Raw genomic sequence first — 22475 nt, forward strand, 5'->3', positions numbered from 1 at the left:
TTAGCAGTATTTTTAAGGGGCATTTTAAAACCTACTTAAAATGATCACTTCCCAAATTCAGAATTTGTCCATTTAACCTATACTGTATTAAGGATTCAGTATTTTATTACTAATTCTTACTAAGAATCTTAATTCATACAGTAATATAAATGATCATATTTGTTATTAATGCATTTTTGGCATTCATGCTGTGAGCACATGTTAGCTAATTGGAGCTTATTACCTCTGATCAGATTTTTTTTTTTTGTCTTCAACTTTTAAGAAATTTTATTAACATGTTTATGGATAAATTTCCTTCTCCTAATTATAGCTCTCTGCTCAGAGTCTGATGTTTTCAGTAATACTTTTGATACATTAAATGAAACAGAGTGGAATCCAGCAACAAAGCTACTAAGTCAGGTAACTTAAATGCGTGTTATAGTATATTACCCTTACTCTTTTTAAAATTCATTTCTTATTGGTGTTTATGTTGTTGCAGTACATTACTGGCTCTGACTTAATTTCTTTAACAGTTTTGGTTCTAATTATTCACTATATTCCTAGTTGGTATCTGACATGTAGAAGGAAGCTAAAAACTTCATAATGCAGATGTATGGCAATAGGTAAACTTTTGTGTCTAGTTCTTTACCAGCAGATCTTGGTATCTATGATTTTTAATTTTTTAAGTTTTTATTTTTCCTTAGACAATCCCTAAGGATAAAAAGAGCTGATTCTTTTAAAGTGTCAAAATTCTCAGGCATATAGTAGAAGAATGGCACATCAGGGAAGCGGTAATACTGCCAAATCATACTGAAAAATAAAAGTCAATATATTAGTACGTGTGGTTTTATCAAAACTTTAAGGAATACTATAGTGAATTCTTTGGTAGGTATAGAGTCCATGTTTACTTTCTAGGCTACTAATGTCCAAAGAAATACAGTATAGTTTTATAAATGCATTTAAGAAAATTTCATGTTCGTTTTAGAATAAAATTACAGTGATTCTTAGGAATTATTATTATCATTACTTAACGATTGTATTAGTTTAAATTAAGTGAGTATTATAAAGTGCTTTTACATCTCTAAAACATTCACTAGAAGTGTGTTGTTTTTGGAAAATCCCTGATGTTAATTTTTTTTTTTTAACTTACAGTTTATCACTTTCTGATAATAGTATATAAAACAAAAACAGGCCTCTTTTGAGTATGGTAAAACATAGCAGCCATTAGAGTGTTAGAGGTCAATAAATAATACCTCTGTTCCCTTTCTAAATTCAGACCTATCTGAGAAATAAAACAGGCATCAAAAAGGTGGAGAATTAAATTATCAGCTTTATGACTATGGAGCTTAATGATCTGTGGTCAAGTGGACTTCCCAGGATGCTCCCCAGCCTCTTACATCTGAAAACTTTTCCAGTCAGATACAGGCAGAGCACTTGTTTACATGATCTTTTCTTTTTTTCATACCCCTTTCAAAATAGTCTTCTAAGCTAGTTTACGAAGTGCACACCCTTTATTTTACCCTGGATCAAGTTAGACCATTAGAAAGATATTGAAGAAGAGAATGGCCTAAGTTAACTACACGATTTAAGGTTAAAATATTTGACAAATCCAAATTCTAGTTAAGGAAACAAAGAATATATTATTTGAATTCTCTCTGACTTGAAAATCTGGTTTTGTTTCTAATAGGAGAACTTAGAAAGTGAGCTGAATTCACTTCGTGCCAACTATGATAATCTGGTATTGGACTATGAACAACTAAGACAAGAACATGAAGAAATGGAATTGAAATTAAAAGAAAAGAATGATTTGGATGAATTTGAGGCTCTAGAAAGAAAAGCAGAAAAAGATCAGGAGGTAAGAGATATGGAAACATGAAACTAAAACTACACTTTTAAAATAAGGATCATTCTCTTAAAGATACTTATTTCTAAGGTTGATATGTGGAGAATCCAACCATTTTCTCTATGTATACACAATTTAGAGAATTTAAGAAATAATTTGTTTATATTATTTTTAAAGTATTTAAATCGTATTTGTTTCACTTGTACTTCACACAAGAAGTACCAATTTAAAATGTCTGGGAAGGTTTGGTGCATCTGCCTACAGGTGGATTTGTCTTGAAGAAATGATTTCCTTGTAATTTGTATATTAGTTAATTTGTTGAGTACACTGGAAATACTGTCTAGAGTATAACCATTTCCTACTGAGACCAATATGAAATTTTACTATCTGGCTGAATGTTCTATGCATGGATACCATGTATTAATGGATTTCATTTTCTTTAAAAAATATATTCCTAAATATTTAGAACATTATTGGAATAACTGGGGAAGCTGATTTTGCTCATGTCTTTTAACATATCAGAGTTACTGTGAAAATTAGTGTAACTAATACTAGTAATGAAATTTTAAAAAATGAAACCGATCACTTAAATTTTCTAAATATTTAATATTAGGCTTCATGTGAAGAAAACCTAATCCAAAAATCCTCAGACTTCAGACACTTAGAAATTATCCAAGAAATTCAAGAGATTTCTTAGAGTCCTTAACTTAGAAGTTACAGATATTATGAATTATTTTACAGAATTTTTGAATGCATATTCATTTCTCTGGAACAAGTGTCCATAGCTGTTATCAAACTATAAAGCGATGTAGGACTCTCCTCTCCTACCTCAAGTAGTAGCCAGTGTTCTAGTGTAGTTAAAATATGAGTTTATTTGCAGCTACTTCTGAGATTACTGTAAGGTTAGCCCAAAGGGACACAATGCTTTTTCCTCTATTGCTTCATTTCTCATCCTCCTTTTTTTTTTTTCTTTAAAGGAAAAAGAGTTCAGTGCAAAAAGTATTATTTCCATTCTAAGAGGCAGTCTATGTGTTCTCCACAGGGTTTCATTTAATTTGTTTTAAAATTGGCATGTTAACAAAATACAAACTGTTGTATATTAACCCGTGGACTTCAATCAATAAAATTGAGTTTCATAAGAAGGGATGTGGTCTAGTGTCATGGTTAAGAGCATGGCTCTGGAGACAACCTTGCATCTGAGTGGAATACAAGGCCTTGAGCGAGTCCCAGAATCTCCCAGGGCTTACTTTCTAAGTTTTTTACATGATTTATATATTCAATTAATAATAAAAACTAAAGCTCACAGAGTATAGGACTTGACTCTCACATCCTGATTTTTTTTTTTTAATTTTTATTTATTTATGATAGTCACAGAGAGAGAGAGACAGAGAGACAGAGACACAGGCAGAGGGAGAAGCAGGCTCCATGCACCGGGAGCCCGACATGGGACTCGATCCCGGGTCTCCAGGATCGCGCCCTGGGCCAAAGGCAGGCGCCAAACCGCTGCGCCACCCAGGGATCCCCTGATTTTTTTTTTTTTCCTTTTAACCACACTCAAGGGGGTAACAGTGCTTTTCCTCATTATTTGGACACAATTAAATTTCTAGATTTTATAAGGTAACCTAAAATGTTAAGTAATAAAAGCTTACTCCGTTCAAAGGCAGTTCCATTCTATTTTAAACTAAAAATGAAGTCTGTGTATGCAGTAAAATATGTTCCTAAACCTCCATTTTGGGGAAAAGCTTAACCAAAAAGGAATAAAATGTCAAATTATAGCCTTAGGACATGTGGTCTTTGCCCTGGTTTGCCTAATGGTCTTATAAATCACCAGAGCTGTGTATCATTTTCAAATGGGAATATAGAAATACGGGATGTTTAGATAGTAATTTTTAGAAGGAGGGGTAGACAAGGTCAAGTATCATCAAGCTCAGGGAACAAAAGAAATTCCAACCCTCTAACTGATTTAACTTGATTTATGTTAGAATTTTAACAACTTGGAGGTTTTCATCTTAAGTTAAATATTTTCTTTCAGCTGCTGAAAATTATAGCTGAAATCTGTAATATTTTCTTAATGTAGCAACTGATTAACTATCAGTCATGTCATATACTTTCTCCTATGCTCACCATCTTAAATAATACCTCATTAGGAAGTTACAGTCCAAGCTTTACAAAAGCTAATCTTTCTCCATTAATGAGAACTAATACTTAAAAGTACTATTTCAGAAGAGAAGATTTCTTTCTAAATGTGTATTTTCTAAAATGAAGACTAATGATTTAGTTCTTTATTGGTAAATGTGATTTTGTTGCACAAAATTTACAAACAGGAAAGAAAAAAGACAAAGCCAATTTAAATTATACCCAATGCAAATGTCTGAAATTTTGCCAGTTGATAACCATTAACCATATGTGATGGTTGAAGTGTAGCTAGTCTGAATTGACTTAAGTATAGAAAAAAGAATGTAAGCTATTTCTTTAGTTTTTTATATTGATTACATGAATAAATGATAACATTTTGTTACATTGTCATTTGGATATTTATATCAGTGTGTATCAGTTGGATATTTTAGGTTACAATAGATTTTTAAAATGAATTCTGTTTTTTTAATGTGGCCAGTAGGAAAATTTTTTTTTTGATATTTTATTTAAATTCAATTTGCCAACATAATAACACCCAGGGCTCATCCTATTAAGTGAAACTTCGCTTACTAATTTGGCTCACATATTTCTGGATGATGCTGTCCTAAAATGGGAATGCTAACACTAGCACTGCTCTGAATCTAAAACTAATTAGGACTGAATTATTAACATTCAGAAAATATTACTTAAACCAGCTGCTATTTTCATAAATCCCTTATATTCTACTAGAATTTGCCATTACTTATTTTCTTCTTTTTTTAGTCTTATTTAAATTCAGTTAATTAACATTTAGTGTACCATTACTTTCAGGTATAGAGTTCAGTTAATCATCAATTGCATATAACACCCAATGCTCATTATATCAATTGTCCTCCTTAATGCCCATCACCCAGTTACCCCAACCCCCCACCTACCTTGCCTTTAACTTTTTAAGGACTCATCGAATTATGAAAATTTCATAATTCTAAGAAAAAATGTTTATCTGTGGCAAATTGTCATTTACATGTTTTGACACAAAAGTGTCAAATATTTAATGCACCAGATATTTGATGGAAAGGAAACTTTAAGAGAAATTCTTAAATCTTTAAGTATTCTTTATACTTTACACAGTTAAAAAAATAGGAACAATAAATCATCATTCCAATACTTTCTGTAGAATGAGTCAACAACAAGGTAATAATTGGTAGTCCTATACATATCTCTGTAGCTTTAGTGAATGGTGATATTATTGTAAAGGCACCACATGAAACTACCCTAAACCAAACCTAAATTCTAAACCACAAATCCTTAGAAAGTATGCCATTTAAAGCTAAATGGATAATTGATGGGAAGAAAAAAAAATAAATACACAACTGCATTTAACTTAGCCAAAACAAGATCTATTAAAAGTGTGGTTTTTTTTTAAGTTTGCTTACCAGTTTATCCCCTCCAAGGGATGCGTACTAATTTGCTTTTAACATTATAGCATTATTAACAGATGACATAACTGTTACTTGGGCCACGCTGAGGGTTTTTTCTTGTTTGCTTGTTTTGTGAGGTTTGGGGATTTTTTTTTGTTTGGCTTATCATGTTTCTGTTTGTTTTGTATCTTCAAATAATGAGGTGCTCTTACTGTTTTGGTGTTTCTGAATCAGTGAGTAAAGCAGTCTTTTGGGAGTTTTATTTTTTTTTTTTCTTTCTCTCTTTTTTTTTTTTTTTTTTTTTTTGCTTTATTAACTGTTGGTTTGCTCTGTTGTCTATTCACATGCTCTTCCAGATGCAACTAATTCATGAAATTTCCAACTTAAAGAATTTAGTTAAGCATGCAGAGGTGTATAATCAAGACCTTGAGGTGAGCATTTATGTTGGTATTTCTATTATAAGGAACTAGAACTATAAAATGTACAGTATATGTAATTGAACATGATTTCAGAAAATAGAACATTTTGTCTTTTAAATATCAACTTTTTAAAATTTCACTCTTTAAACTATTAAACTTTATTTAAAACTATCAACTATTTAAACTTTTTAATCCCCTAAAATTTAAATCCAATAAAATATGTTTCACACTTCTTATAGAATGAACTAAGTTCAAAAGTAGAGCTGCTTAGAGAAAAGGAAGACCAGATTAAGAAGCTACAGAAATACATAGACTCTCAGAAGTCAGAAGATATTAAAACGGACTTGTCCTACTCATCGGTAAAAATCAGGTTTATTTTGTTGTTTAGTCATGTTAAGCATTTCTAGTATACCATCATCATTATTACAGCAAATACTTATATTGAGCCTGCTCTATGTCAGGCACTCTTGTAATTGTTTTACATATTGTATTTTGTTTAATTTTGTCAATAAGTCCATGAAAGAGGGACTATTAGTATCATTGCCATTGTGTAGTTAACGAATCATTTGTAGAGAATTGAGGATATCACTCTGAATGAGAATAAGTCAGTTAAAGATGAACTTCCATTAAAAATCAGTTATTCCGGGAAGCCCCGGTGGCCCAGAGGTTTAGCGCCACCTTCAGCCCAGAGTGTCATCCTGGAGACCAGGGATCGAGTCCCACGTCAGGCTCCCTCCATGGAGCCTGCTTCTCCCTCTGCCTGTGTCTCTGCCTCTCTCTCTGTGTCTGTCATGAATAAATAAAATCTTTAAAAAAAAAATAAGTTATTCCAACATTTTTATTTCTAATTGTTTTATGCAAATGCATGCAGAAGTATGTAGTCCGTATCTCCAGGTAAGCTCTTATGTTGATATTGATAACTAGAACTATACGTATCATGAGTGAGCATGGTTTTATAAATTTCATTAATATTAATGCATTCTCACTATAATTTAAATAAGTATTTTAACAGTTTGGTATTTTTCAGAAACTGTAGCTCTAGATGACTTTAGTTGGTATAAGATATGGCATTAAATTGAATCTCATGGTGAAATTGTTAATTTTCGCTATTTGCTTTCTATTCTATTTGCTCTTGGTCCTCCTCATTGCTTCAAGAAAGTATCAGTTTGATTCCCATTTTCAACATTCTCTTTAAGAAGTTAGCAGATTCTAGCTGGAATTTCAGTTTCTGTTCTTTTGTTTTCATTTGAGTTTTTCAGAATACTTTTTATTACCTTCTCTTGGTACTCTTCTATTACCTGTTATTAATGACAATCCGTTGTGAAAGTGATCTTACTATGGTAAGGTCATGGGAAGAAAAGCAGTTTCATCTGATCCTGGAGTATCTATTGATAGAGTGGCAAGCAGAATTGCCCACTTTTTAAAAATTGTTATTTCTTTCTCTTTATTCATCCAACTTATTCATTTGTTCATTGTGCATTAATACTCTGCCAAACACATGGATGGCTGAATTTATGTAAGCTGAATTTAAGATAAAAAATTATATTATCTTAAAATGACACTCAGAGACTGGATCTTCTCATGTATTTATCAATCATTTGCATTTTCTATGAGTTGCCCGTTCATCCTGTTTGTCTATTGGATTTTTTGTCTTAATTTGTGGTTTCATATACTTAATTTTAACTATGAACTACTCACCTACCATGTTTTAGAATAACTTAAAAATACATAGGAAACAATTGTGTGTTAACTTTTTTTTTTTTAAAGATTTTATTTGTTCATGAGAGAGACAAAGAGAAAGGCAGAGACATAGAGGGGGACATGGAGGGAGAGACATGTGGGACTCAATCCCCAGGCCCGGGATCCCGCCCTGAGCCGAAGGCAGATGCTCAACCACTGAGCCACCCAGACATCCCTGTGGGTTAACCTTTTATAAACAATAGCAAATTTCTTCAGTCTATGTAATACTATAATGTGGAAAAATATAATCAGAGGTTTTAAAGTATTTTTATTATGGAAAATCTTTCTTTTCATCTTTCCTAAATACACATTTGATAATTAGTATATTTTCACTATTTTTTTATTTATCTGGAATAACATCTGTGTACGTGTTCTCTAAAGTCTTTTCCAATTCTCAGAAAGTTAGATTTCACTAAATTATTTTTATCATGTGTATAGGAAAGCACTGAAGACCTAAAACAAATGAAACAGACTTTACTTGATGCTGAAACTGTAGTCCTTGATGCTAAGAGAGAATCAGCCTTTCTTAGAAGTGAAAATCTGGAGCTGAAAGAGAAAATGGTAAGTGATTCCTATAATATTTATAATAAAGCAGTTTTTACAATCAGTACATTTCTGTGAATTTGTAATATTTTTCTTAATAGAAAGAACTTAGAAGTAGATACAAGCAAATGGAGAATGATATTCAGTTATATCAAAGACAGTTGGAGGCAAAAAAGAAAATGCAAGTTGATCTGGAAAAAGAATTACAATCTTCATTTAATGAGATAACGAAACTCACCTCCCTTATTGATGGCAAAGTTCCAAAAGGTATTTCATAATTTCAGACTTCCCTCTTTGCAGATTTGACTTTATCTGGAAACCTACATGAAGGATTTTGTGACTACATTTCAATGATTAGAAATCTATTATTCAAAAAGAAAAAGAAAAAGAAATCTATTATTCTCTGATCTGATTTTTTTAATAGACTAATATAAGTTTCAGTATCATTTGGTATTACTATTTATAACTGTTTCCATGGAATTAGAGTCATAAGGGTTTAGGAATTATTTTTCAAATAAATTGGACCTAATTTTCAAAAAGTAACAATCTAATTGTTAAAATTTGAAGAACTATTAACAATCAGGTTACCTGTTAACCAATACTCTTTCCTTAATAAATTTTATATGGTCTGATTAAATGATCTAACTTTGCCTGTAATTTAGATTGTTACAATAACTGAAAGCTGTTTTATTTAATTTACCTAAAATGTCCTAGGTTTGCTCTGTAATTTGGAACTGGAAAGAAAGATTACTGATTTCCAGAGAGAACTAAATGAAAAAGTTGAAGAAAATGAAGCTTTGCATAAAGAAGTTAAGTTGCTCTCAGCGTTGAAATCTTTACCCTCAGAAATAGAAATGCTGAGGAAAGAGGTAAACACATTTTCAAGCAAATAACTCTTCTTTTGAAATAAAAACCTTTGTGATAGCACTTTAAATATTTTGCCATAGTTTATTTTAAAGTAGCAAGCAAGAGACTATAAACATTTCATTCAGCTTGTTGGGAATAGAAATGATTGTAGTTCCTCCTGATTTTTACTACTAGACGTAAAAACACATTTTCAAAGCATACTTAACAGTATACTTAGTAACATTATCCACCTTGCAACCATTTCTACAGTCCTCAAATGTTGCATTTAAACAGAGTTCTAGGGGTGTCTGGGTGGCTCAGTCAGTTGAGCATCAAGTCTTGGTTTCAGCTTGGTCATGATCTCGGAAGTGGTGAGATCTAGCCCCGCAGCAGCTTTGCACTTAGTCCATTCCCTTTGCTCCTTTCCCTTTGCTCCTCCCCCCGCACTCTAAAATAAATTTAAAAATAAATAAATAAACAGAGTTCTATAGGGGGTGTCTGGCTGGCTCAGTCAGTAGAGGGTGCAGACTCTTTTTTTTTTTTTTTTTTTAAGATTTTATTTTTCATGAGAGACACAGAGAGAGAGAGACAGAGACACGCAGGCAGAGGGAGAAGCAGGCTCCATGTAGGGAGCCTGATGTGGGACTCCATCCTGGGACTCTAGGATCACGCCCTGGGCCAAAGGCAGGCACTAAACTGCTGAGCCAATTTTTTTTTTTTTTTTTTTTTTAAGATTTTATGAGGGTGCAGACTCTTGATCTCAAGGTTGTAAGTTCAAGCCTTACATTGGGTAGGAAGATAACTTAAAAATAAATTCTTTAAACAGAGTTCTATGGCCCATCCTTTTTCTAATCTTTTTTTTTTTTTTTTTTTGCACTAGTCTTATCACTATGTTGAATAAAAAAGAGTAATGAGATATCAGGGAGGGCAGTGATAGTTTAGAAATCAGTGTAAATCTTGTAGGCTAGTGAATAATCCCATAAACCATCTACCAGCCTTTCCTTTCTCTCTGCCTTTCTAAAAGAAATAAAAATGACAAGTGTTTGAAGACCAAATGACAGACATCATGCTAAAGAACTCTAGAAACATTATTTTATTCAGTCATCCTAAAAACTCTTTAGTGTAGTTGCTATTTTTTAGCTCAACCAATAGTTGAGCTTCATAGATGCACCTCCTATCCTCAGCCTGTGATTGAAACAGCCCTGCTATATTATCCCTGTCCTTGGTCTCTGCTTTAGTTCACTTCTCTTCTTCCCACCATTTCTACCTTACCTTTCACAATGATTTTACTTTTTATAAGCTGGCTATGGCTTATTTAAATAATAATTCAAATAAAGCTTAATTATTTAAACTATTCAGGGATTACATTTTTAGAAATCGGAGCTGCATTCAAAGGCTTTAGGAAAAAAATGTGTCAAATTCTAAGAAAAATCATAAAATGTCTGACACACCAAGAGGTTAGAAAATAGAATGATAGATAAGGAAATAAAGGCACATATTGAAATGAAATGTTTCTGAGTGTCCCTTATGCATGCATTTCTTACTAGAACCCAAAGAGATCAGAAAACAAAACTTTTAATGTATTAAAAAGGATAATACATTGTTAAGGGGTTGGTGATGATAAAAATGTTGCCTTTCCTCGGTCAAAGCTTTGCTTAGTTACAGTCTTTCCACCCTGCCCCAGAAGAAACTCTTTCTTTTTTCCCTGACAACTGCTTCAGTAGATCACACATTGCTCACAGAGCTAAATTTTATTTCTTTTCCATAGATACATGATAAATCTGAAGAGCTCTATATAATAACATCGGAAAGAGAGAAATTGAATTCTGAAGTAGTTCAAAAGGAAAGTAGAATTCAAGATTTACTTGAAGAAATTGGGAAAACTAAAAATGATCTAGCAACTATCCGGTTGAATTATGAAAGCACTGATCAAGAATTCCAAGATTTTAAAAATCATCATATTGAATTAGAGCAAAAGTATAAGATGGTCCTTGAAGAGAATGCAAGAATGAATCAGGAATTAGGAAATCTCTCTGAACAAGCTCAAAAACTTGGTTTAAGTTTGGATGCTTTGAGCAACACAGAGGTTGGTATAAGACACCCTCTAGGGAAGTGATCTGTAGTCTTCTGGGGTTTAGTTTCCATATATATACACCATGGAGTGCTCTGCTTTTTCACATTTACTTCTTATTTTAAAGCTTTCTCCCAAATCTGAAGAACTTCTACAAAAAACAACTGAGAGTCAAAAAAGATTAAATGAAGTGGAAGAGCTGAAGGAACAATTAGAAAGTACAGGTTCAAGGCTGCAAACTATAGAAAAGGAAAAAACACTGATTGCTGAGCAACTTCAGCAAACCTTGGTAGAAGTAAGAACCTTAACCCAAGAAAAAGATGACCTAAAACAACTCCAGGAGAGCCTGCAGATTGAGAGGGACCAACTCAAAAGTGACATTCAGGATACTGTAAACATGGTAAGGCTTTGAGTAAACTCTGAAAACTCAGAGCCTCTTCATACAAATATTACAGGAGCCATCACTTAAACGTGAACATCATTCACGTTCAAGTAGTCACTACAAAGTTATTCCTACTGGTTCACATTATTCTAACAGAAATTGTTTTCCGTTTTTCTGACAAAGAATATAGACACCCAAGAACAATTACGAAATGCTCTTGAAGCTTTGAAACAACACCAAGAAGTAATTAACACACTAAGACTGAAAATTGCTGAGAAAACTTCCAGGCATTTGGAAACAGAGGAAAACCTAGGAGAAGCTAAGGATGAATTCCAGGAAGAGGTAAAAATAGTGCTTCCATCCAAAGTTTTTATATATGTGTAGATGAGTTTTCCCTTTTACTTGAAACACTTAAGAACATAATGATAGTCTCAATCCCATTTATCATCCACTGTGCTAGTAACTAAAATAATTTACAAGCATAACCCTAATGTCTTTGAAATAACTTCAGATATAACTGCTTACAATCAATTTGAAACAAAAAGAGAGAAATTCATTTGAACTTTGAGCTGATATTTTCAGAGGCCTGATGTATTTTTAATGTCTTTGAAAACGCCTCTGAATTCTAAAATACTTGGTTTTATGTCAGATTTTAAATATGAAACTTGCTTAGAGTTCACTATAAAATCAATGTGTATATTGCATTTATGACTATTTCTAGGGCTTGTGCTATAATATTAATGTTAGAAAAAAAATATTAATGTTAGAGGCTTAAATCTCAACCTTAATTTATTCTAGATGGTATGGCTCATTTTGTCCTGCGACCTTAGGAGAATAAGGTCGTCTTTTTTTTTTTTTTTTTTTTTTTTTTTGGGAGAATAAGGTTATTTAATTATACACAAGAAAGGCTAATGTTGTGTTTGTTTGTTTGTTTTTATAAATTTATTTTTTATTGGTGTTCATTTTGCCAACATTGTTTTTTGTTTTAAGAGCTGTGTTAGTCCACTAGGGTTGCCATCACAAACTATCACAGACTGGGTAGCTAAAATAACAGAAATTTGCTTTCTCTCAGTTGTGGAGGCTAAAGTCCAAGATTAAGGTGCTAGAAAATTTGGTTTCTGTTAAGTCTTTGCTTCCCTGCATGCAGATGGCACCTTCCCTCTGTGTCCTCACATGGCCTTTTTCTTATACTTGAGCTAAGAAAGAGCACTAATGTTTTTTCCTCTACTTAAAAGGACACTGATCCTGAGGCGCCTGTGTGGCTCAGTTGGTTAGGCAACTGATTCTTGATTTCAGATCAGATCTTGATCTCAGGGTTGTGAGTTTGAACCCCACATCTGGCTCTGAATGAACGAATGAATGAATGAATGGTCACCAGTCCTATGAGATTAGGACCCCAGTTTTATGACCTCATTTAACCTTAATTACTCTCCTTAAAGACTTTATTTTCACATATAGCCACATGGGGTTAGGGCTTCAACATGAATATTAGGAGGACACAATTCAGTCTCTAACAGGTGATTGCATATAATTTTGTACGATGGATTCATTTACTGTCTTTCAATTTTATGTACTTAATACTATTTAATCTAGAATATTTGCTACCAGGAATTTAAAACATTCATCAGTGGGAGACTGATGAAATAATCTTTTGTACATCCATAGCTTGGAATAGTCTATGTAGATATGTATGTATATAGATAAGGCAACTGGGTTTTATATGGTCATATAATTTTTTAAAACTACATATTATATGCAAACAGAAAAGTCACCAGATGGACATATTACTAAATAAAAGCAAATAACTACTTCAGAATAATTCAGTAAGCTCCAGCTTATGTAAATAAATCTTTATATAGATTTATCTACTATTCTATATAAGCAAGCTTTTATTTTTCCCATGGGGTACAGTATTTTTGCCTTGGAAAAGCTTTTCCTCCCTCTCCCTATGCTTCAGTTCTTCTCTCCTAGAAAAGCTTTTTCACTTGTTTTAAATATCTTGTGTTCTCAGCTTATCTATAGTTTGGATCCACCAAATGAGCCAAAGGCGTTTGACCTTGATTTGAAATTTCTGACTTTCACTTTCATTAGAGGAAGGTTTTTTGAAAAGATTTTTGAAAATAAGCCAAAATTAATAGCTGCTTTAAACAAATGTAAAATGCAATCATAGGGCCCCCTGAGAAGGGGCAATGGCAGCAGAGTGAGGGAGAGGGAGAGTTCTATTCACTGGAACCAGCTGGTCTGTGGTATTAAGTTTATGTTAGAATCATCTGTGTTCATAAAAAATGTCCTACTGGCACTTTTCTGTTTCTTGGAGTTTCTCAAATCTGGGATAGAAGGGTAGGATCAGCTTGGTCTTCTGTTAACATGTTCATGATGGAATCTCATGTGGATCCCTCTATTCATCTGGGCCCCAGAGGGCTGTATTAGTAGGTCTCTCATGAATTCCCTTAGAGTGCCCAATTTGAATCCTGCCTGATGTTTCTCTCTAGAAATGCAGTTCCTCTAGTCTGTCTCAACAGAAATTTTAAACAATGATTAGTAAGCTTATCTAATGTAAAAGACACAATTCTTTTTCTTTATTTTATAATATCTGTTAGATTTTGCTCATGATAGCTGAAATACTTTCTGGGCTGAGTTCAGTTCTGAAATGTACCTTGGGTATTCTCACATACTTTGTCTCAGCCTGCTTTGTTTTTGTGTACATTCCTACATTTAGAAGTATAGATGCAAGTTTCTGAATTACAGTATCTGACAAGCTAGTCCCAATGACTTTTCCTTACCTTAAGTTCTCATGTAATTAGCTCTGTGTTTGCTATTGTCAGAAACTCATGCATGCTGCCAACAGTAAGAGAATAGATTTGTCCAAACTCATTTAAGAGAATTGAGCAACTACTAAAAATTACAATTTGAAGATTATGTAACAGCATGGGAAAATGCATGTGATCTAAGTGGAAAAAAGCAAAAACGAATTTTACATATATTAATCATTAGTCATAATTACTGTGTTCAAAATTTTTTCAAGGACAAACTGAAAGAAAATATTCTAGAATTCTAGTACTGGATTGTGTAAACTAGTGACATTGGATGGGATTTTTCTTTCTGTTTTTCAGTTTCTAATGCATTTGTAGATTATCATAGAATTTTTTTAAGCTTTTATTTATTTGAGAGAGAGAGCAGGGGACAGAGAGAGAGGAAAAGAGAATCTCAAGCCAACTCCCTATTGAACGTGGTGCCTGACACAGAGCTAGATCACATAACCTTGAGATCATAACCTGAGCCAAAATCAAGAGTTGGATGCTTAACCAACTGAGCCACCCGGGCACCCCTATTATTAAAACTTTTTAAAACATATGTGGCCGATATGGAGCTGAATTTATTTCCTGGATGTGTAAGGTTATATAGTGATAACCTAATTTCATACCATTGATTATAATGTCAGTCTTTGTCTCCTTTTATCAAGGAGTAAACATATTAGATTATCTTTGCTTAAGACTTATTAACAGATAAATGAATTTATACAACATGCTTTTCTTAAGCAGAATATAAAAAGTATATTTTTTAGAAAGATGGATTATACTACTATAATATGAAATCCGTTTCCATCAAAATTATTTTGCCCTCTCATATGATAAAACTCCATCCAGCCTTGTATGAATACGACTGCTTCTGAAAATAATGATTTCTTGAGTGTGAGGGATAGAGAATTATTTCCAACTTTTGATGGAAAGAATGTGGGGGAAATGTGAGGTAGCTTACTCTTTCATAAAATTAGGTTGATCTATTATCATACATGACGATACTTTTAATTATCTACAGCTGTGTAGGTAGTTCTTATCCATGAACAAAAGTATGCTTAAGGGCATAAACTCTGGAGCCAGACCTCTTGAGTTCAAAACCTGAGTGACTTTGGGCAAAGGACCTGTCATCCTCTCTGGGATTCAATTTCCTCATCTGTCAAATGTAAATATTACTAGTACATACCTCATAAGGTTAGAGTGAAGATTAAATGTATATGCAAGTAGTGCCTGATAAATAATTTTAAAATGTAAGTTTTGGCAATTTTTATTTAAATTGTTATTAATTGAGAAATTCTTCTTTATTTATATTTTAGATGGTTGACACAGATAAAAAACAGAATTTGAAAGCCAAAAATACTCAAGCACTGGTTGTGAATGTTGAAGATAATGAGCTAACTGAGCAACAGAGAAATATATTTTCTTTAATACAGGAGAAGAATGAACTGCAACGAATGTTAGAGAGTGTTACAGCAGAAAAGGAACAGTTAAAGACTGACTTAAGGGAAAATATTGAAATGGTAGGATCTGGCACTGTATCCTTACTTAGCAGTATGTTTTTGTCTTGTATGTTCTGGGTTTTTATGACTTCACTGAGGCATAATTTACATATGAGAAATGCATCTCATGCAAGTGTACAGTCTGATGGCTTTTGACAAATATCACTCCTTGTGTACCCTCCACCCTAGTCAAGATGTAGAGTATTTGCCTCACCCTACAGAGTTCTCTTGAACCTTGACCCAGTCAATTCTAACCTCACACTCTGCCCTATATAGTCACTGTCCTGATGTTTTTTAAATATAGATCACTTTATCTCTTCTAGAACTCCATACAAATAGAATCATACAGCATGTACTCTTTTGTATCTTACTTTTTTTTTTTTTTTTTTTTTTTTTTTACACTCCTTTTTATTTCTGGGTAGTGTTCCATTTTGGATAGACCATAAGTTGTTTAACCTTTCTCCTGTTGATGGAAATTTGAGTTCTCTCCACTGTTTGGCTATTTTGAATGAAGCTGCTGTAGTAAACATTCTTACATAAATCTATGAACTCTTTAAAAAAAATTTCTCTAGGCTAAGTATCTAAATGGAATAGCAGGGTCATAGCAAATTACTAAACTGATTTCCAAAGCAGTTGGACCATTTTACATTCCTATCAGCAAATTAAGAGAATTCTGATGACTCCACATACTCAGTACTTCATATTCCTGGTGATTTCAATTTTAGCCATTCTATTGGATATGTACCTCATTGTTTTCGTTTGCCTTTCCCTAATGATTAAGGATATTGATAATTTTCTCATATGCTTTTTGGCCATTGCATATCTTTCTATAAGTTATCTGTTCTCTCAGTGTTGTGTTGTAGATTTTAGTGTTCCAATCTTGTCCATATTTGGTTAAATTTGTTCCTAACTGTATTCTCTTTTATTTATTCTGTTGTAGTTTCTAAACTTCATTTCTAATTATTTGTTAATGTTTTCCATATTGTCAAATCTACTTTAGTTTTTGTATTTAGGGACAGTATAATATGGGTAGATCGAAATTAGCATTTTTAGAAGTTTACTGTGGATTACAAGAGAACCTGACCTTTTGTGTAATTTTCCATATTCTTGGGATTGTCTGTTAGGTCAAAAGAGCTAAGTATAAATAAGAATACAGACAGAAGTTGTAACTCTTCTTGGTCTTACTTTGCAGTGTTTCTATGGTCATGACCCTTGAGAATGTCACTGTTTTAAGTTTATAACTAGGGTTAGCCCAAGTCATGCTAGCAAAGATTGGCTGCCATTTTGAGCTTGCTGTTAACTGGTGCCCCAAACCATAACCATTCTAGCATATGAAAAGCCCATAACTGTAGTCTCACCATCAGTTCATGAGAGCTTAGAGACAGTCTCCCTTGGCTTGAGGGTGGGAAAATATCAAACCTCTCAAGATAGAATACTAAATCCAGTTCTAATTCTCATGGTAGGAATATAAGTGAAGCAATAAAGAAACAGCATAAAAAGCAGATGTTTGGCATCTATATGATTAAATTAAAGACTTTCTTTTTTGGGGCGTGTGAGTGGCTCAGCGTTTAGTATCTGCCTTTGGCTCAGAGTGTGATCCTGGAGTCCCAGGATCGAGTCCCACATCAGGCTCCCTGCATGGAGCCTGCTTCTCCTTCTGCTTGTGTCTCTGCCTCTCTCTCTGTGTTTCTCATGAATAAGTAAATAAAATCTTTTTTAAAAAAAAAGAACTTTCTTTTTAAGGCAGTCTTTTCCCATAGAATTTGCCATGATTTCTTCATTTTCAGGCTGAGATAAATGCTGATTTTTATCGGATTTCATAAATGTAATATTTAATCTCAACTTTCAAAAAATTCTAGACTATTGAAAACCAAGAAGAATTGAGAATTCTTGGAGATGAACTTAAAAAGCAACAAGAGATACTTGTACAAGAAAAGAACCACACTATAAAGAAAGAAGAAGAACTCTCTAGGACCTATAAGAAATTAGCAGAAGTTGAAGAAAAGTTAAAGGAAAAGGTGAATTTTTAAAGCTATCATCCTGACTAAACTTTTTTTTAATACATTTTGATTGCAGTAGAACTAAATTCTAGAAATAGCATATATTTCCCAAATGAACAGATCTTAATGCTAATATTAGTGGACAGTTTCAACACCTACCTAGCTCTTAACCAACATCCTTTTTTGTGAGATTTATCTTACCCTAATCTTTAGATGAGACATTACCTTGATTCATCTAAGTTAATCATACAATATTCATTCATCAGAGACTTACTGGGAACCACCTTAGCCCAGGAGCTGTTCTGGGTACTTGAGATCCATCAGTTAATAACACAAAGATCCTGCCTTTATAAAGATATATTAATGATTCTTAAAATTCTTTAAAGAATTCTTTAAGATTCTTTAAAGATTTTTGACCGTTACCATCTCTTAGACATTTACAGTTTCCTGTGTCATTTCTTTTATGGAAGTCAGGTGCTGTTATAATTCATAAGAGCTAAGACTCTTGTAATAATGGTGCTGCCCAAGTAATTCTAGAGTGTACCTACAAAGATTTTTTTCTGTTTTAAGGATAGTGCCAGATGCATTATAAATAATAGATTGTGATTTCCCACTGTGCTTCTGTGGAGTGCTTTTTCCTAGTATGTACTCTCTTAATTCTCCTCCTTTTCACTATAACGTAATCAAATACTAAAATCTTATGTCAGTTTCATACTCATCCTAAAGAAGGGAATTAACAGGCTTGTATAAAACATAATGCCTCACTAAAATGGACAACTCAACTCAGGAAACAACACATATTGACAAGGATGCAGAAAAAGGGGAACCCTCTTACACTGTGGGTGGGAATGCAAACTGGTGCAGCTACTCAGGAAAACAGTATGGAAGTTCCTCAAAAAGTTGAAAATAGAGCTACCCTGTGACCTAGTAGTGCACTATTGGGGATTTACCCAAAGGATACAAAGAGTGAATCAAAGGGACATGTGCACCCCAATGTTTATAGCAGCAGTGTCCACAATAGCCAGAATATGGAAAGAGCCCAGAAGTCCATTGACAGATGAAGGATAAAGAAAATGTGGTATATACACACAATGGAATATTACTCAGCCATGAAAAAGAATGAAATCTTGCTATTTGCAACAACATGGATGGAGCTAGAGGGTATTAGCGTAAGCTAAATAAGTCACAGAAAGACAAAAATACCATATGATTTCACTCGTGGAATTTAAGAAACAAAACAGATGAACATAAGGGAAGGGAAGGAAAAATAAAATAAGAGAAAAATCATAAGAAATTCTTAATTATAGGAAACAAACTGAGGGTTGCTGGAGGGGAAGTGGGTGGGGGAATGGGGTAACTGGGTGATAGGCATTTAAGGAGGGCACTTGAAGTAATGAGCATTGGGTATTATATGCAACTGATAAATCACTAAATTCTACCTCTGAAACTAATAATACACTATATGTTAATTAAATTGAATTTAAGTAAGTTTAATTTAAAAAGTTGATGCCTTATTGTTTGGGCCAACCCGTAAGGACCTCATTAGAAGTAAAAATAGATTATCCAAAAAGTTTTTAAGGAATGAAGAATTACAGTTATTTGGCAGCTATACCTTTATATTTAATGTTTCTTTTCAAGTTTTTCTCATTTTCACTTTGTCTCCTGATACTGTATTAATTTCCTAGACCCTCTATCAAATTACCATAAACTTGATGGCTAAAAAATAAGAGAAATTTATTGTCAAATTTCTGAATCTTAGAGGTCCAAAGTCAAGTTGCTGGCAATACCATGTCCCTCTGAAGGCTCTAAGGAAGAATCTTTTCTTGAGTTTAAATGTTTCTTTAAAACCGAGCCAGCTGGAAAAGAGGAAGGCAGTTAGGATGATGTGGTTATAATACCAACTATTCCTGGCTGCCAACTGTCCTTGGTGTCCTGGGCTTATAACTATATCCCTTTTATCTCTACCTCCATCTTCATAGAACTTTCTCTGTGTGCCCTTTTTTGCCTCTTATAAGGACTCTCATTGCATTTATGGCCCACCCTACTCCAGTAGAAATCCATCTGTAAAAACTGTATTTCCAAGTAAGGTCATATTCTGAAGTTCTGAATTGACTTGAATTTTGGGTAGAACACTGTTCAACCAACTACAGTCACTGTGCTTAGAAGGTTACTTTACTTGAAAGCTGTTTGACCATTTACATTGGGAGTGTATGCAGGGCTGTGATAATGATTATTTCAGTTCAGAAAATACATTTTACGCAAGAATTTTAAGAATATATAGGCAAAATGATAATTAAAAATTTTATTTCTTAAGAACCAACAACTACAAGAAAAACAGCTACAACTTCTTAGTGTACAAGAAGAAATGAGTGAGATGCAGAAAAAGATGAATGAAATGGAGAATGTAAACAATGAATTTAGGAACCGAGAACTGACATTGGAACGTATAGAAATGGAGAGGCTAGAGGTGGCTCAGAAGCTCCATGAAAATGATGAGGAAATGAAATCATTAACCAAAGAAAGAAATGATCTAAAGGAATTACAGGAATCATTTGAATTAGAGAGAGAGCAACTTGAAGGATTCATAAGAGAAATCGAAGTTACAGTAAGTTATTACCCTTTTCTTTCATCTATTAAATGTTTCTTTAAAATGGAACTGATTGGAAAAGGGGGAGGCAATGTTAGGATGATGTGGTTATAATATTCTTTAAACTCCATTTACTAATAAAGGGACTAGAAACAAAAGAACAACTAAAAATTGCTCACATGCATCTTAAAGAACAACAGAAGCTATTGATGAACTAAGAAAAAATGTTTCTGAGAAGAACGTTCAATTAATAAATACTTAGAAGGACTTAGAAAAATCCAATACTGAATTACAAGAAAAGATTTCTGTCTTCCTTCTCTCCTTTGTCCCTTCTTTCCTTTTCTCTTTGAAGGAAAGATGATTAGTAAGTGGTGAATGTGTTTGTTCATTTATTGGATATTATTTGTTGAAAGTCTAATGTGGCAGGCAGAGTTACAGGTTATAGAAATAAAATGGGAACAAGAGGAACAAAATTTCTGTGATCATAGAGCGTAATCTAATGGAAAGAGATGATAACGGGTAAATAAGCAAACGAACAAAGGTAATTTGAGATAATGGCAGCTGCTATAGAGAAAATGAAACATTGAGATAACTGAAACAACCTATGTTAAAGGCCACCATGTGCAAGGTATTGAAACTGTGAGTGAATGAGTCATTGTCCTCCCCATGCCCCCCCCCCCCCCCAGTAGGGGCATATAAAATAATCCCTCAATTCCAGTAGGACAAATGCAGAAATAGGACATGCAAATTTACATGGAACCATTAATGACCATAGGAAAGGGGAATCAATCTGTAAACATAAAAAAATTGAGACATAGCATTGGAGCTCATCTGAAAATGAGGGACCATTCATTAATTGACATATAATCTGCTCAATGATTGATTTTTCTCTGGTAGCTTTTGGGAACTAGTAAAGAAATTAAGTGTACAACTCACTGAATCAACAGTATGTTAGTCAAGTATAAGAATTGATTCACTCTGGATGTAAGCTGGAGCAAAAAAAAATTATGGCAGAAAATGACCAGCAGAAAAGTCATGAAGAACTTCAGTAGGAATCAAGAGAATGTGAATAAATTGGGGAGTTCATGATCCACAGTAGGCAGTGGGTTCTAGATCACTTTTATTTCTGTGGACAGTATCCTCATCTTTTCTCTTTAAAGAATTATGATAATACAGCAGCTCTTTCTGCTCATGGGTCCTGTCCCCGTGCTTTAATAAAGTCACCTTTTTGTGCGCACACGCACAAAATCATAATAACCTCCAGATAGTAACCTTGGTATTTTATGTATATCACAAGATCCCAGTGCTTCATGAGGAACAGGAGCTACTGCCTAATGTGAAAGAAGTCAGTGCTACTCAGGGAACAATGAATGAAGGGGAGATATTGAAAAAGCAGTCCAAAACCAAGGATTCAATGACACCAGCACGCATAGAAATAGAAAGGCTTGGGTTGACTGCAAAACTTCCAGAAAGTCATGAAGAAATAAAATCTCTAACTGAGGAAAGAGACAACCTTAAAACAATAAAAGAAGCAGTTCAGGTTGGACAAGAGCAACTGAAAGAAGACAGTAGAGAAATGTTGGCTGAAGTAAGTTTCATGCTTTCCTTTGATTTAAGAGGTGTTTTATAAGAATCAAGTCTTTGAGGGATGCCTGGGTGGTTTAGTGGTTGAGCATCTGCCTTTGGCTCGGGGCATGATCCCAGGGTCTGGGATAGAGTCCCACATTGGGCTTGTTACAGGGAGCCTGCTTCTCCCTCTGCCTATGTCTTTCCCTCTCTCTTTGTTTCTCATGAATGAATAAAAAAAAAAAAAAGATCTAAAAAAAAAATCTTTGGGGAAGGAAGCACTTGTGCTACAGTTACAATATTACTACCATGTTTTCTTTAAATGTCTCTTAATTATAAAGTGATTGGAAACAGAACTAAAAATATAAATACTAGCAGGGTGCCTGGGTGGCTCAGAGGTTGAGTGTCTGTCTTCAGCTCAGGTCATGATTCCAGGGTCCTGGAATTGAGCCCCATGTCAGACTCCCTGCTCAACAGAGTCCACTTCTCCCTTTCCTTCTGCCTCACCCCCTGCTCGTGCTCTATCTTTAAAAAAAAAAAAAAAAAAAAGAAGAAGAAGAAGAAAATCTTAAAAAATTAAAATTATAAATACTAGAAAACTAGGTAGATGTGTGTGTAGGTAGGTGTGTGTGAGAGAGAGAGAGAGAGAGAGAAATCTTCCCCCTT

The 22475-nt window shown here is 33.7% G+C and overlaps 1 protein-coding gene across 6 annotated transcripts in view; it reads left to right on the plus strand.

Moving 5' to 3' along the window:
* The window catches only part of CENPE (centromere protein E), an 82797-nt gene that overhangs the window by 25935 nt on the left and 34387 nt on the right, over positions 1-22475 (plus strand). For 5 of the 6 annotated variants that reach the window (XR_005382740.1, XM_038581998.1, XM_038581994.1 and 2 more), the window contains exons 15-28: positions 311-399; positions 1667-1834; positions 5715-5789; positions 6017-6136; positions 7956-8078; positions 8162-8327; positions 8775-8929; positions 10675-10992; positions 11105-11377; positions 11543-11701; positions 15474-15677; positions 17516-17674; positions 19971-20261; positions 21541-21831. Coding sequence is in view for 5 of the 6 variants with exons in the window: in XM_038581998.1 (XP_038437926.1) it covers positions 311-399; positions 1667-1834; positions 5715-5789; positions 6017-6136; positions 7956-8078; positions 8162-8327; positions 8775-8929; positions 10675-10992; positions 11105-11377; positions 11543-11701; positions 15474-15677; positions 17516-17674; positions 19971-20261; positions 21541-21831 (2591 nt within the window). In the remaining variant the exon portion in view is untranslated. The remainder of the gene's footprint in view (positions 1-310; positions 400-1666; positions 1835-5714; positions 5790-6016; positions 6137-7955; positions 8079-8161; positions 8328-8774; positions 8930-10674; positions 10993-11104; positions 11378-11542; positions 11702-15473; positions 15678-17515; positions 17675-19970; positions 20262-21540; positions 21832-22475) is intronic. The other variant, XM_038581995.1, reaches the window with a different exon arrangement.

This window comes from Canis lupus, chromosome 32 (assembly GCF_011100685.1).
Source record: "Canis lupus familiaris isolate Mischka breed German Shepherd chromosome 32, alternate assembly UU_Cfam_GSD_1.0, whole genome shotgun sequence".
NCBI classification, from domain to species: Eukaryota; Metazoa; Chordata; class Mammalia; order Carnivora; family Canidae; genus Canis; species Canis lupus.